The 16,776-nt window shown below is 38.3% G+C and overlaps 1 protein-coding gene across 1 annotated transcript in view; it reads left to right on the forward strand.

Moving 5' to 3' along the window:
* LOC141583960 (uncharacterized) overlaps positions 1–15,209 on the forward strand; it is a 43,059-nt gene extending 27,850 nt beyond the window's left edge. Inside the window, 2 exon segments of the mRNA XM_074395747.1 lie at positions 9,682–10,644; positions 10,647–15,209. Coding sequence (XP_074251848.1) covers positions 9,682–10,644; positions 10,647–10,885 — 1,202 coding nt within the window. The 3' untranslated portion in view covers positions 10,886–15,209.
* The last annotated feature ends 1,567 nt before the right edge of the window (positions 15,210–16,776 follow it).

Below are 16,776 nucleotides of genomic sequence, written 5' to 3' on the forward strand. Positions count from 1 at the left end.
GGTGTTATGTTTGCCTGATTCTTCATCATCTGTGAAGCCTTGTTTTGATGTTCTTGTATCTGAAGGAGTAAATACCTCTTTCAGTAATCATAGACTAGTCTGGGGAGGTAAATCTCCTATTGGATTTCTGGGCTGATGAGATTTCCACTAAGATTTCAGTCAACTGCACTGGATCCAGATCACATAACTACTACTGGATCTGCAGTGAAGTTCATGCTTGGCAGACCTGTTATAAAGGCATCAGATAGTTGTGGATTCTATTTTCTGAGGAGACTGAACTTGTCTCCAAGATCTTGTTCAATAAGATTGGCACTGAGAAAAAAAAAAAACAAACCCCAGTTAATATCTGCAGTTAGAGATGCTGATACAATTAATATGAGTAGGTGTGGCTCCTGCTGTTTGGCTCTTGCTGGATGTTTGGAAATGCTCTAACCTAGTCATCGGACAGGTTCCTAGATGAGCAGTACTGACCCTTGATCACAGCTGAGAGGGTTTGGAACTGATTCATAGGGCTGTTTTAGGATACACAGCTGAGACCAAAGTCTTCAGGTCTGTTTCTGGGTTTATGGCATTTTTCCCTCCACATTCCTGGGTGGGCAGGACTGCTTCCAGACTCTTGCTGACAGGGACTGGAACTGGGTTATAGGACTGCCTCAAGATTTACAGCAAGAATAAAGTCAGCCAGCATGGACACATATAGATGTGGTTTTTGGCAGATCCCAGGTTAGGAAAAACTGCTTCTGGATTTTGGTTGATGGACTTGGAGCCAAGTTACAGTGCCATGTCAAGATCTACTGTCAAATATTTGCAAGCCTACATTCAGGGGCATAGATGGATATTTCTGTTTGTGGGTCCCTATTTGTGTAGGATTTCTTCCACATCATGACGGATACGTGCAAGCAGTGGATTTTGGGCTAGTTCAGAGATCACAGACAGGACCAACATCTAAAGGCCTTTCACCTGAGACATAGGACATTATGAATTCTCCTAGGTATCTTGACAGATGATGCTAGTGGCAGAAACAAAACCAAATAGTCTATAGCTATGTTTACAATGAAAATTAATCATATTTTATTCTGTAGCTGAGACAGTGATGGGCAAGCATGCCACTCAAGTAAGGGCATACCTTTTCAATACAGTCCTCCTCAGTCTTGGGTTCACAACCTTGCACGTGGATTCCAAAGTGCTTTTGTCAGGGCTTAACTGCTGCATTTTTGTTACTGTAAAAGATGTGGGCAGAGGACCTCCTGTTCTGCCATCTTGCTATGTCACACCCCTTGTATGTTTTACTTTCCCATATGTTCTATGTCAAATGTATCTGATTACACATGCGAATTTCTGAAATAAAATATTCAGATATACACATTGTGTAATAAGTAAACATACTGAAATGCTTGATTCTCATTTTATTACTGAGATTATTTAATTATTATTTAATTATGTATTACTGCTGTACATTACATATCAAAGATTCAAAATACAGGCTCTTCATAAGTCACAGTTGAAAACTAGTTATTTAAAGGATTGTTTTTATGATACATCTATATTCAGTATCTTACAGATCAGAATTTTTTATTGTTTTCAACTGTATTTTACTGGGGAGTCTCTTTTCATGTAGGCTCTCCTCGATCATTTACGTTTGTGTGTTTTTTTGTTTGTTTGTTTGTTTGTTTTTTTTGAGACGGAGTTTCGCCCTTGTTACCCAGGCTGGAGTGCAATGGCACGATCTCGGCTCACCGAAACCTCCGCCTCCTGGGATCAGGCAATTCTCCTGCCTCAGCCTCCTGAGTAGCTGGGATTACAGGCACGCACCACCATGCCCAGCTAATTTTTTGTATTTTTGGTAGAGACGGGGTTTCACCATGTTGACCTGGATGGTCTCGATCTCTCGACCTCGTGATCCACCCGCCTCGACCTCCCAAAGTGCTGGGATTACAGGCTTGAGCCACCGTGCCTGGCTTACTTTTGTGTGTTTTTAATCTTCATATTTGGTAATTTTCAACTTTGTACATTTTATGAGCATGTATTCAAATAAAAATCATTGGAACAAATTTAAATGAATATACATATATATATATATATATGTATATATATATATGTACATATATGAGACATTTCCTTTGCCTATAAAAGTTATCTAGGTGGTATTTGCCTGGAAAAATCACTTTGAGCAAATTTAAATTTTCTATTGTCTATAAAAGTTATTTATGTGGTATTTGCCTATATAAATATTATCCCTATTTTATTTATAAATTATTATTATTATTATTATTATTATTATTATTTTTTGAGACAGAGTTTCGCTCTTGTTACCCAGGCTGGAGTGCAATGGCATAATCTCAGCTCACCACAACCTCTGCCTCCTGGGTTCAAGCAATTCTCCTGTCTCAGCCTCCTGAGTAGCTGGGATTACAGGCGTGTGCGTCACCATGCCCAGCTAATTTTTTGTATTTTTGGTAGAGACAGGGTTTCACCATGTTGACCAGGATGGTCTCAATCTCTTGACCTCGTGATCCACCCGCCTTGGCCTCCCAAAGTGCTGGGATTACAGGTGTCAGCCACCGCGCCCAGCCCGTTTATAAATTATTTATTTTCTTTGGTAGTCATCAGTGTTTTCTTGTTTAAGTGAGTAGTCTAAGAAACAGTATAAAATTACCATCTGTTTATCGTTTATGTTATTCTGTGAGTGAAACACTTGTTATTTAAAGGTGATTTTTGAAAAATGTAAGCTTTTTAGGTAAATGCAAATATTTAATTGTGATGAAAAACAAAATTGCCATCTTTTTTTTTTTTTTTTTTTTTTTTTTTGAGACAAAGTTTCACTCTTGTTACCCAGGCTGGAGTGCAATGGCGCGATCTTGGCTCACCGCAACCTCCGCCTCCTGGGTTCAGGCAATTCTCCTGCCTCAGCCTCCTGAGTAGCTGGGATTACAGGCACACACCACCATGCCCAGCTAATTTTTTGTGTTTTTAGTAGAGACGGGGTTTCACCGTGTTGACCAGGATGGTCTCGATCTCTTGACCTCGTGATCCACCCACCTCGGCCTCCCAAAGTGCTGGAATTAACAGACTTGAGCCACCGCGCCTGGCCAAAATTGCCATCTTACACATTTTCAAGTATACAGTCTGGTAGAGTTAAGTACATTTACATTATTTTGCAATAAATCTTTGGATTAATTTTATCTTAGAAAAGTAAAATATAATAATAAACAATAAACTCCTCTTTTTTCCTTTTCAGCTCTTGGAGAACACCATTTTACTTACTTTTGATTGATTTTTATATTCTTATCACTGTAATTATGTAATATCTGTTTCTTTTTACTATCTTATTTTTTGACATAATCTCAGTTTTGTAAGATGTGTCAGAGTATCTTTGTTTTAAAATGAAATAATATTTCATTGTATGTGTATGTCACATTTCAAAACTGATACTGAGCTCTAAAGGGACATTTGTAGTGTTTCCAGGAATTGCCTTTTGTAAATAATAATGAACGAACATGCATGTGTAAATATCTATTTTAATAAAGTTCTGTTTTTAATATTCTTGGGATATTTTGGATACAGTTATGTAGTACCATGTGTGTTTCCACATTCTTGTTTCCTGAGCTTTTCATGTTATACCCGAGAAGTGATTGCTGACACCAGTTATGTGAAACCGTCATCATAAATGTTCATATTCGATTTGACATGTATGTAAGATCATGAGGTATTAGTCTCAGTGTATCCATTTTATTTCACTTAATGTAATATCCTCCAGGTTCATCCATGTTGTGGCAGATATCAAAATTGCATTCTTTTTTGTAGCTAAATAGTATTTTCTTGTATGTATTTACTACATATTCTTTAGTATATGTTTCCTTTTCTGTACATTCTCACTACATTTTATTTGTCTTTCTAACACAGTCATTTTAATTGTAGTGAAATGGTATCTTATGGTGGTTTTGATTTGCATTTCTCTGATAATTAGTGATGTTGAGCATCTTTGCATGTACTTTTTGGCCATTTGTATTTCTTTTAAAAAATATCTCTTGGCCGGGCGCGGTGGCTCAAGCCTGTAATCCCAGCACTTTGGGAGGCCGAGGCGGGTGGATCACGAGGTCAAGAGATCGAGACCATCCTGGTCAACACGGTGAAACCCCGTCTCTACTAAAAATACAAAAAATTAGCTGGGCATGGTGGCGCATGCCTGTAATCCCAGCTACTCAGGAGGCTGAGGCAGGAGAATTGCCTGAACCCAGGAGGCGGAGATTGCGGTGAGCCGAGATCGCGCCATTGCACTCCAGCCTGGGTAACAAGAGCGAAACTCCGTCTCAAAAAAAAAAAGGTCTCTGCTCTATTTTTAAATTGTGTATTTTGTTGTTGTTTCCTCTATATTTACCCAAATAGCTTCATAGGTTTTGGTTTCACATTTAAATCTTTATGTGTGATTGAGTTAAGAGCTAGGGGCCTAGTATCATTTTTTTTTTAATTATCATATAGATAATCAATTTTTCTAGCACCATTTATTGAAAAAACTGTCTTTTTTCAATTTTTTTTTTTTTTTTTTTTTTTTTTTTTTTTTTGAGACGGAGTTTCCCTCTTCTTACCCAGGCTGGAGTGCAGTGGCACGATCTCGGCTCACCCCAACCTCTGCCTCCTGGGTTCAGGCAATTCTCTTGCCTCGACCTCCTGAGTAGCTGGGATTACAGGCACGTGCCACCATGCCCAGCTGATTTTTTGTATTTTTAGTAGAGACGGGGTTTCACCATGTTGACCAGGATGGTCTCGATCTCTTGACCTTGTGATCCACCTGCCTTGGCCTCCCAAAGTGCTGGGATTACAGGCTTGAGCCACCGCACCTGGCCTCAAATGTATATTCTTGACATCTTTGTTGAAAATCACTTGCCTCTAGGTTCATGAATTCACTAGGCTCACTGGATAGTTTGATCTGTGTTTATGACAGTATCCTGTTTTGTTAAATACAGCTTTGTAGTATATTTTGGAGTCAGGTAGTGTGATGCCTCCAGCTTAGTTCTTTTTGCTCAGGATTACTTTTGCTCTTTGGGGGTGTTTGGTTGTTTGTTGTAAATTTTATGCTTGTTCTATTTCTGTGAAAAAAGTCTTTGGTATTTTGATAGAGATGGCATTGAATCTATGGATCACCTTGGGTAGTATGACTACTTTTATAATATTTTTTCAATTCATGAGGAGAAATATCTTTCAACTTTTATGTCTTTTTCTGTTTTTTATCAAATTTTTTTTCCTTTTTTATTGAGACAGAGCGTTGCTCTGTTGCTCTGGTTGCCCAGCCTGGAGTGCAATGGTGCCATCTCGACCCACTGCAGTCTCCAACACCCAGGTTCAAGCAATTCTCGTGCCTCAGCCTCCTGAGTAGCTGGGATTACAGGTGCATGCGCCCTCATCCAGCTAATTTTTGTAGTTTTCGTAGTGACAGAGTTTCACCATGTTGGTCAGGCTGGTGTTGATCTTCTGACCTTGTGATCTGCCCGCCTCAGCCTCCCAAAGTGCTGGGATTGCAGGTGTGAGCCACTGCACCTGGCCTTATCAGTGTTTTATAATTAACAGTGTAGAGAGTGTTCACCTTTTCAATTCGGTTTGCTGCTAGACATCTTTTATTTTATTTTATTTATTTTGACATGGAGTCCCACTTTGTCACCCAGGCTGGAATGCAGTGGTGTGATCTTGGCTCACTACAACTTCTGCCTCCTGGGTTCAAGCAATTCTCCTGCCTCAGACTCCTGAGTAGCTAGGATTACAGGCATGTGCCACTGCACCTGGCTATTTTTTGTATTTTTAGTAGAGACAGACTTTTGCCATGTTGGCCAGGCTGCTCTCGAACTCCTGACCTAAGGTGTTCCTCCTGCCTCGGCCTCCCAAAGTTCTGGGATTACAGGTGTGAGCCAGTGGACCCGGCCAACATCTTTATTTTTTATTGTGAATGTAGACGCAACATTTGGTAAAATCGAACATGCCTTTGTGATTTAAGAAATTCAACAAATTATGTATAGGTGGTATGTACCTCAATGCAATAAAGACCATATATGACAGATTAATAGCTGATATACTGGATAGGAAAGAGCAGAAAACTTTTTATTTGAGATCTGGAACAAGACAAGGATGTTTCAGTTTATATTTTAATGTATGACAGCATTCAACTATGTATACTATAAGACTGGAACACAAGTCGAATATGGATCAGTGGTATGTCTATTTTCCAATATGAGTCTGTGTTTGTTCTGTATGCATATCGTTTATGAGTTGTATACTTGTTCTGTTTGAGTGTATACAGTGGTGCTTTTGAGTAGTCATTGAAGTCCTCCTAATTTTACCCTCTCTTTGTAAATCTATATTTCTGTGTATGGGAGAAACACTTTTGTGATTTGAAGATAATTTCAAAAACTGTCATATATCTATATCTCAGATTTTAGATATTATTTTTAATTGTTGTCAAAAACACATAAACTTTACAATCTTAAATATTTTTAAATATTCACCTTAGTTGTATTATATTGATATTTTTATGCACTACGTCTCTGGAATACATTTATTTTGCAGAGCTAACACTCAATACACATTAAACAACTACCTACTTTTTCTGTTTTTTGGCCTTTTACAAATACAATTCTGTTTTCTGTTTTAGAGTCAGACTGCTTTCGATATCCCATGTAAGTTGACTCATACAATTTCTGTCTCTTTGTGATTGACTTATTTCATGTTGCACAGTATCATTAAGATTGATCTTTATTGCCGGGCGCGGTGGCTCAAGCCTGTAATCCCAGCACTTTGGGAGGCCGAGGCGGGTGGATCACGAGGTCGAGAGATCGAGACCATCCTGGTCAACATGGTGAAACCCCGTCTCTACTAAAAATACAAAACATTAGCTGGGCATGGTGGCTCGTACCTGTAATCCCAGCTACTCAGGAGGCTGAGGCAGGAGAATTGCCTGAGCCCAGGAGGCGGAGGTTGCGGTGAGCCGAGATCGCGCCATTGCACTCCAGCCTGGGTAACAAGAGCAAAACTCCGTCTCAAAAAACAAAAAAAAAACAAAAAAAAAACAAAAAAAAAAAAAAAAAAAAAAAAAAAAGATTGATCTTTATTATACATGTTAGAATATTTTTTGCTTTCTACAAATATTAATATTATTTTAATATTTCAAATTATATTCATTTATTTGGTGAGAGAAATTTGCATTGCTTTCATTTACTTGCTTTCAGTAACAGTGCTACAATTAAGAGTGTTCAAATTACTCTTCATGTGACCATATATGTGAGAGTTTATATTTTTGCCGGATTTGATCAATTTAGGTGTGCACCGTCACACACTTACCAAATTGTTTTAATTCTTTAGCTTTGTATGTGTTTTGGTATCAGGAACTGTGGTATTTTTCACATTGTATCTCTTTCTGAAATTTTTGAGTGCTTCATTGTTTCTTGAAATTCCATATAATTTTGGTGTTGCTGTTTCTTTTTCTGTAAGAATTTAATTAGAAATTTGACAGGGATTGCATTTAATCTGTACATTACATTGAGCAGTGTAGACATCTTCATAGCATTCATTATTTTAAACATTGAAGAAAAGCATATTTAAGAGTGTGTTGTATAATTTCTATAAATGTGTGAATTCTTTTTTTTTTATTTCTACTCTCATTCCAATTTTCTCATTAAAAGTAATCGGTAAAATTTCAGTTTAAAAAAAATGTGTTAAGACTTTTTTTGTGCCCTAGCATGTAGTCTATCAAGGAGAATATTGTATGAGCTATTCTGTTGTTGAGCAGTGTTTCTGTATGTTGAGCAGGCATAATTGTTTTATACTGCTTTCAATTCTTGTATTCCCTTGTGAATATTCTGTCTTGTTTCATTATTCATTACAGAAATTGAAGTATTGAATATCCTATTAAAATTATATTGCTCCCAATATCTTACTTTAATTCTGTCAATATTTGCTTTATATATTTTGAACCTTAATTCTGTCAGTATTTGCTTTATATATTTTGAACCCTAATGTATCCCTAATGGAATTCTGTCAGTATTTGCTTTATATATTTTGACCCACACACACTTACACACACACATTAATATATGTCTACACACATTTGTCATGGGTTCTCAATAAGTGAACCTTTTTATTATTGTTTAATGTCCTCCTTTGCCCCTTATGAGCTTTTAGTTAAAGTATATCTTATGAAATAGAGTTTTTGACTTAAGATGTATTTTGTGTTACATTACTTGGGCGTCTTCTCTTATTTGGTTGTTTCCATGAAATGTCTTCTTTCATGTTGCCTTTTTCAGTCTCCTTTAATCATTAGACCTCAAGTGACTTGTAGAAAAACAAGTTGCATTTTGTTCTTATTATTATTATTTGTTTGAGACAGAGTTTCGCTCTTGTTACCCAGACTGGAGTGCAATGGCGCGATCTCGGCTCACCGCAACCTCCGCCTCCTGGGTTCAGGCAATTCTTCTGCCTCAGCCTCTTGAGTAGCTGGTATTACAGGCATGTGCCACCATGCCCAGCTGATTTTTTGTATTTTTAGTAGAGACGGTATTTTATGCCGGGCGCGGTGGCTCAAGCCTGTAATCCCAGCACTTTGGGAGGCCGAGGCGGGTGGATCACGAGGTCGAGAGATCGAGACCATCCTGGTCAACATGGTGAAACCCCGTCTCTACTAAAAGCGCAAAAAATTAGCTGGGCATGGTGGCACGTGCCTGTAATCCCAGCTACTCAGGAGGCTGAGGCAGGAGAATTGCCTGATCCCAGGAGGCGGAGGTTGCGGTGAGCCGAGATTGCGCCATTGCACTCCAGCCTGGGTAACAAGGGCGAAACTCCGTGTCAAAAAAAAAAAAAAAAAAAAAAAAAACAGTCTCTAATCACTTGTTCTACCTGTTGCCTGTATTTAGCACTGCAGTCTGCTCCTGAAACATTTCAAAGTATACCACCACTTCTCTCACTACTCTGTGTTATTGGAGACAGAAACCATTTTTTGTTAAGACCCCCAAAAGCCAGAAGTAAGGATATGTGTGTCAGCAGTTTTCTTCTCTTTAAAGGATGAAGCCAGGAGTTGACAGTTTACTCCTAAGGGCACAATGCTATATTAGGGAGGAGGAAGAGCTGTTGGTGGGTAAATGTAACAAACTTTCCTTCCTGTTCCATATGTCTCTTGGCATTGTGCTTACATGAGGCATTGCGTACAATTAACTCATTTATAGATTTCACACAAAGGCGTTTTTGTTCGTATGTTTGTTACATGTGTATAGCTTTTTTTTTTTTTTTTTTGGAGATGGGGTCTTACTCTGTCACCAGACAGTGGCGCGATCTCAGCTTACTGCAACTTCTGCCTTCTGGGTTCAAGTGATTCTCCCACTTCAGCCTCCCAAGTAGCTGGGGTTACAGGCATGTGCCACCAAGCCTAGCTAATTTTTGTTGTTTTAGTAGTGATGGGGTTTCACCATGTTGGCCAGGATGGTCTCAATCTCTTGACTTTGTGATCCACCCACCTCGGCCTCCCAAAGTGCTGGGATTACAGGCACGAGTCACCCGGCCACATGTAAATGTCTGTAAAAGAATTATGGCCTGTGGTATTTTGTTATGCCATCTTACTAATGTACTTAGTATAATTATATAAGATTTGTAAAGTACATTCACATGAATCTAGTAAGTGGGATAATTTGTTATTTTTTCTTTCAGCTATGTGTTCTCCTTTCACCCAAGACCATTGGCCAGTGGAGGGCATAGAAGATTCATTCCACAAACTTACACTGAGAAGATATGAGAAGTGTAGACATGAGAATTTACAATTAAGAAAAGGCTGTAACAGTTTGAATGAGTGTAAGGTGCAGAAAGGAGGTTATAATGAATTTATTGAATGGTTGTCAACTACCCAGAGCAAAATGTTTCAATGTAAAGCACGTGTCAAAGTTTTTGATAAGTTTTTAAATTCAAACAAATGTAAGACAAGACATACTGGAGAGAAACCCTTTAAATGTAAAGAATGTGGCAAATCATTTCAGAAGTTCTCGCAGCTCACTCAACATAAAGGAATTCATGCTGGAGGGAAACTCTACACATGTGAAGACTGTGGCAAAGTCTTTAAATGGTCTTTAATATTTAATGAACATAAAAGAATTCATACTGGAGAGAAACCTTATACATGTGAAGAATGTGGCAGCATCTTTACCACATCCTCACACTTTGCTAAACATAAGATAATTCATACTGGAGAGAAACCCTACAAATGTGAAGAATGTGGCAAAGCTTTTAATAGGTTTACAACCCTTACTAGACACAAGAGAATTCATACTGGAGAGAAGCTCATCATATGTGAAGAATGTGGCAAAATCTTTACCTCATCCTCAAACTTTGCCAAACATAAGAGAATTCATACTGGAGAGAAACCCTACCAATGTGAAGAATGTGGCAAAGCCTTTAATAGGTCCACAACCCTTACTAAACATAAGAGAATTCATACTGGAGAGAAACCCTACACATGTGAAGAATGTGGCAAAGCCTTTAATAGGTCCACAACCCTTACTAAACATAGGAGAATTCATACTGGAGAGAAACCCTACACAGGTGAAGAATGTGGCAAAGCATTTAGACAGTCCTCAAAACTGAATGAACATAAGAAAGTTCATACTGGAGAGAAGCCCTACAATGTGATGAATGTGGCAAGGCCTTTGGGCGGTCCAGAGTCCTGAATGAACATAAGAAAATTCATCGTGCAGATAAACCCTACAAATGTAAAGAATGTGACAAAGCCTTTAAACAGTTCTCACTCCTGAGTCAACATAAGAAAATTCATACTGTAGATAAACCCTACAAATGTAAAGAGTGTGACAGAGCCTTTAAACGGTTCTCACACTTGAATAAACATAAGAAAATTCATACTTGAGAGAAATCCCATAAATTTAAAGAATGTGGGCAAAGCCTTTGGATGGTCCGCAAAACTGAATGAACATGAGAAAATTTATATTGGAGAGAAACCCTGGAAGTGTCAACAGTATGAAAAAGTTCTTTACCTCATTCTCAAACCTTGCTAAACATAAGAGAATTAATACTGGAGAGAAACTACAAATGTGAAGATTGAGGCAAAGCCTGTGCATGGTCCACAAATCTGAATGAACATAAAAAAATTCTTAACTGGAAATGAACCCTAGAAATATAAAGAATGTGACAAAAAACAGTCCTCATCCATGAATAAAAAAATTCATACTAGAGAGAACCCCTGCTAATTTGAAGAATGTAGCAAAGCCTTTGGATGGTCCACAATCCTGAATCAACATAAGAAAATTTGTAATGCCAGGTGCGGTGGCTCATGCTTGTAATTCCAGCACTTAGGGAGGCCGAGGTGGGCAGATCACCAGGTCAGGAGATCAAGACCATCCTGGCCAACACAGTGAAACCCCATCTCTACTTAAAAAAAAAAATGCCGGGCGCGGTGGCTAAAGCCTGTAATCCCAGCACTTTGGGAGGCTGAGGCAGGTGGATCACGAGGTCAAGAGATCGAGACCATCCTGGTCAACGTGGTAAAACCCCATCTCTACTAAAAAAAAAAATACAAAAAATTAGCTGGGTATGATGGCTCGTGCCTGTAATCCTAGCTACTCAGGAGGCTGAGGCGGGAGAATTGCCTGAACCCAGGAAGCGGAGGTTGCGGGTGAGCCAAGATCGCGCCATTGCACTCCAGCCTGGGTAACAAGAGTGAAACTCCATCTCAAAAAAAAAAAAAAAAAAAATTAGCTGGGGGCCAGGCTCAGTGGCTCAAGCCTGTAATCCCAGCACTTTGGGAGGCCGAGGTGGGTGTATCACGAGGTCGAGAGATCGAGACCATCCTGGTCAACATGGTGAAACCCCGTCTGTACTAAAAATACAAAAAATTAGCTGGGCATGGTGGCGTGTGCCTGTAATCCCAGCTACTCAGGAGGCTGAGGCAGGAGAATTGCCTGAACCCAGGTGGCGGAGGTTGTGGTGAGCCAAGATCGCGCCATTGCATTCCAGCCTGGGTAACAAGAGTGAAACTCCATCTCAAAAAAAAAAAAAAAAAATTAGCTGGGTGTGATGGTGGGCACCTGTACTCCCAGCTACTCGGGAGGCTGTGGTAGGAGAATATCTTGAACCAGGGAGTTGGAGGTTGCTATGAGCCAAGATCACGCTGCTGCAGTCCAGCCTGGTGACAGAGTGAGACTCTGTCTAAAAGAAAGAAAGAGAAAGAAAATTTGTGCTCGAGAGAAACCCTACACATGTGGCAAAGTGTTTAATTGGTTTTCAACCCTTAATAAATATAATTCATCGTGTAAAGAAACTTCACATGTGAACAATGTGGCAAAGCCTTTAAATGGTCCTCAACCCTTAATGAACATAAGGAAATTCATGCTGGAGCAAAACCCTTCACATGTGAAGAATGTTGCAAAGTGTTTACCACATCCTCAAACTTTGTTAAACATTAGAGAATTCATACCAGAGAGAAAGCCTACACATGAAGAAAAGCCTTTAATAGGCTCTCAAGAGACCCTTACTGTACACAAGAGAATTGTTCTGGGGAAAAATTCTAAAAATATGAAGAATGTGGCAAAGCCTTAAGACAGTTTGCATGCCTTTATGAATATTCATACTTGGGCATTGAAGATTCATTCCACAAACTTACTGAGAAGATACGAGAAATGAATATAAGAAAATTCATGCTGGATATAAAACCATAGAAATGTCAAGGATGTGGCAAAGCCTTTAAGCCATACCCCAGGCTTCTTAAACATAAGAGAATTCATACTGGAGGAAAGTCTTATAAATGTGAATAATGTGGCAGTCTTTAAATCTTCCTCAGTCCTTTCTAAATCATAAGATAATTCATGCTGGAGAGAAACTATAAACATGAAAAAATGGGACAAAGCTTTTAAGCACACCTGTCTGTTCTAAATATAAGAGTACTGATATTGGTGAAAAGCCATAATAAGAAAAATGTGGCAATGGCAAAGCTTTCAAATGCTTGTCACGTCTTACTGTATATAATTCCTACTGAAGAAATCTCCTGGAAATACAAAAACTGTGACAAAACTCTTTACCAATGCTCATCTTTTTGCACATGATAGCCTTTATACTTGAGAAAAGTTGCAGAAATATAAAAATTGTAGAAAAGTCATATCTACTCACATTTTACTAACTAAACTAGCAAAGTTCAGACTTCCTAAAGACATTATAAATGTAATTTATGATCAGAGACTTTTTAGAAAATATAGACCTTTAAAGAGAAGAAGAGTAATCTTAAGACAAACAATACAAATATAAAGAGGGTTGTAGTGGCAGTACTTCTATCATGGATCTTAATTGTGCGCATCTTGCAATAGAGGAAGACCCTGAAGGAGACTTTCTTCAACATGAGAAAATTTATATGGGAGAGAAATCCTACAAATGAAATAAATGTGCAAAAACATTTGTTCAAAAACTGCAGCTTAAAAAGCACCAGAGAGTTTATACGAGAAGACATTTTGTAGATGCAGTAAATTAGAGAAATATTTAGTCTAAAATTAAGACTATGTAAACACCAGGATTTACAGTAGAACTAACCAGCTAACACGAGATACTACAGAAAATTGGAGTATTAAGTATAATAAGCAATCCAAAGTTGAACCTCTTAGAGAATTTCTTTGTATATAAGTTGAAAGAAGATTTTTGAAGAGATACCACATTTAAAGTATATTTTTTCACTTGAAAAAAGTATAGATTTTTTGAAAAGCATATAATAGTTCGACTCAAATTGTTTCATACTATTTCAACATTTCTGTTTATGTGAAAACATGTGATGAATTGTTGCTGCATCAGAGATAAGAGATTATTTTTCATTAGGTAGGCATTGTTCATGAACTTCTGTTTTTTTTTTTTTTTGGAGATGAAGTCTTACTCTGTCACCGTGCTGGAGTGCAGTGGCACAATCTTGTCTCACTGCAACCTCCACCTCCCAAGTTCAAATGATTCTCCTGCCTCAGCCTCCCAAGTTGCTGGGACTACAGGTGCACACTACCATGCCCAGATAATTTTTGTATTTTTAGTATAGACAGTGTTTCACCGTGTTGGCAAGGATGATCGCTATCTCTTGACCTCATGATCCACCCACCTCAGCCTCCCAAAGTGTTGGGATTGCAGGCATGAGCCACTGTCCCCGGCCTATTCATTAACTTTAAAAGAAAGGACAGAAATGAAAGATCCACAGTGAAAATCCAAGCAGAGAGGCTTTTTTGTAGTTGACAATAATTGAGTGACACATGAGGTAGGTGTTCAGTGTAATATTCTTCTGCATCGTAGTGAGAAAAATAATCTCTATTTTAGTAGTAAATTGTTTTACCAATTGTACATTTATGTAATAAAATGCAGTAAATTTTTAAATTCTCTTAATATTATGTGGGAACATAATTTTTTTAACTAAACAAAATTGTTAATGTGTTGAAATAATTGTTTGAATGAAGTGTTATTATGCCACCAACTTTAACCTGTCCCTCCTTACTCAAGGTTGTAGGTAAAAGATGGCAACAATGGTAACATAGTTGAATGAAATTTTTAGTATTCTTCTTCCAGTGGCTTTAAATAGCAAATACATTGAAGAATATCCTTTCCATATGTTGCATTTTATTTTATTTTTTTAATTTTTGTGGGCACATAGTATGTGTATTTATCTATGATATAGATGCATTATTTTCTTATATAGGCATATAACATATAATAATCATACCAGAGTAAATGAGTTATTCATCACCTCAAGCATTTGTCCCTTGTATTATACACAATCCAGTTATACACTTTAATTATTTTTAAATGTAAAATTATGATTGTAGTATATCAGAGTATAATTATAATTCATACATTTCTGAGTCCTGAATGAGTACTTTAAAAATGTTTTATGTTTATCTTTCAACATGTGGCATCTTTTCCTGCAAACTCATACAGACTTTAGTTTCATTTATATGAAGTTAAATATATAAATGTGTTGCTCTAAAGGTAAACATTAGGTTTAAGAAAATTATGGAGCGAGCAATTCTATTTTGTGTCAGTTTGCACCTATTTTCCAAAGAAAATAGCAATATTAGAACAAAGAAGATTTTATTAATACCATGGATAATTTACTAGAAATCTATAAACCTAAACCATTCTGAAACCACATCTGTATTTTTCATCTAATTAATTACTATAAAGTCTATTGGATTGTTGTTGAAAATCTCCCCTGCAAATTCTCTGTTTTTATTTGTCTGGTGCTCATGCTAGAGCTATAATTTCTTTGTTTCTCTGTTTTTGTTTTACTTCATGAAATACTATGTGAGCTGGTCAGAAATTATAAGAATTATTTTGCCAGGCGCGGTGGCTCAAGCCTGTAATCCCAGCACTTTGGGAGGCCGAGGCGAGTGGATCACGAAGTCAAGAGATCGAGACCATCCTGGTAAACATGGTAAAACCCCGTCTCTACTAAAAATACAAAAAATTAGCCGGGCATGGTGGCGCGTGCCTGTAATCCCAGCTACTCAGGAGGCTGAGGCAGGAGAATTGCCTGAACTCAGGAGGCGGAGGTTGCGGTGAGCCGAGATCGCGCCATTGCACTCCAGCCTGGGTAACAAGAGTGAAACTCCGTCTCAAAAAAAAAAAAAAAAAAAAAAAGATTTTTATGAAATTCAGTAGTGAGCCCAAAATAATTTTTGGCCGTAATTTCATAATGTGTGTATTAAGTTATGTTTTAGTTAGAACATTTCATTTTGTTTTTTTTTTTTTTTTTTTTTGGACGGAGTTTCACTCTTGTTACCCAGGCTGGAGTGCAATGGCGCGATCTCGGCTCACCGCAACCTCCGCCTCCTGAGTTCAGGCAATTCTCCTGCCTCAGCCTCCTGAGTAGCTGGGATTACAGGCACGTGCCACCACGCCCAGCTAATTTTTTGTATTTTTAGTAGAGACGGGGTTTCACCATGTTGACCAGGATGGTCTCAATCTCTTGACCTCGTGATCCACCCGCCTCGGCCTCCCAAAGTGCTGGGATTACAGGCGTGAGCCACCGCGCCTGGCCTCATTTTGTTTTAATTGAAGAAGCCTACATGAGCTGTTTTCTTTAGTTATTGTTCTTTCACTTTTTATAACCAACATAAGTGAGTTTATTGTGCCAATTTGTTCAGGTAAGTACTGGGAAGACTTTGTAAGTCATGGGGATGTTTTGATACATTATTGTAGTGAACAAACAAAACGCTGAGATTGTAACAGATGCTTCATAATTAGCCATAAATATTCCTGGAGTTAGTTTGTAGCTCCAAGTAAGAAATTGAAATTATGTATGGTGAGGAAATGGCATTAATTGTGCCTGTGGAGAGGATATCTGTTCCCAGGCTGCAAAAACAACTCATGAATTTAAAGAGAACTTCTGTTCTAGCTTTCTAATTACTTTGGTTTTGTTTTTTCTGTTTTGTTTTGTTTTTTTTGAGACGGAGTTTAGCTCTTGTTGCCCAGGCTGGAGTGCAATCGTGCGATCTCGCTCACCGCAACCTCTGCCTCCTGGGTTCAGGCAATTCTCCTGCCTCAGCCTCCTGAGTAGCTGGGATTACAGGCACACACCACCATGCCCAGCTAATCTTTTGTATTTTTAGTACAGATGGGGTTTCACCATGTTAACCAGGATGGTCTTGATCTCTTGACCTCGTGATCCACTCGCCTTTGCCTCCCGAAGTGCTGGGATTACAGGCTTGAGCCACCGCGCCCGGCCATTACTTTGGTTTTGTAATGTCTTTATGTGTTTATCCCCAGCTCTGTGTGCCTCACAGC

This window comes from Saimiri boliviensis, chromosome 3 (genome assembly GCF_048565385.1).
Source record: "Saimiri boliviensis isolate mSaiBol1 chromosome 3, mSaiBol1.pri, whole genome shotgun sequence".
Classification (NCBI taxonomy): Eukaryota; Metazoa; Chordata; class Mammalia; order Primates; family Cebidae; genus Saimiri; species Saimiri boliviensis.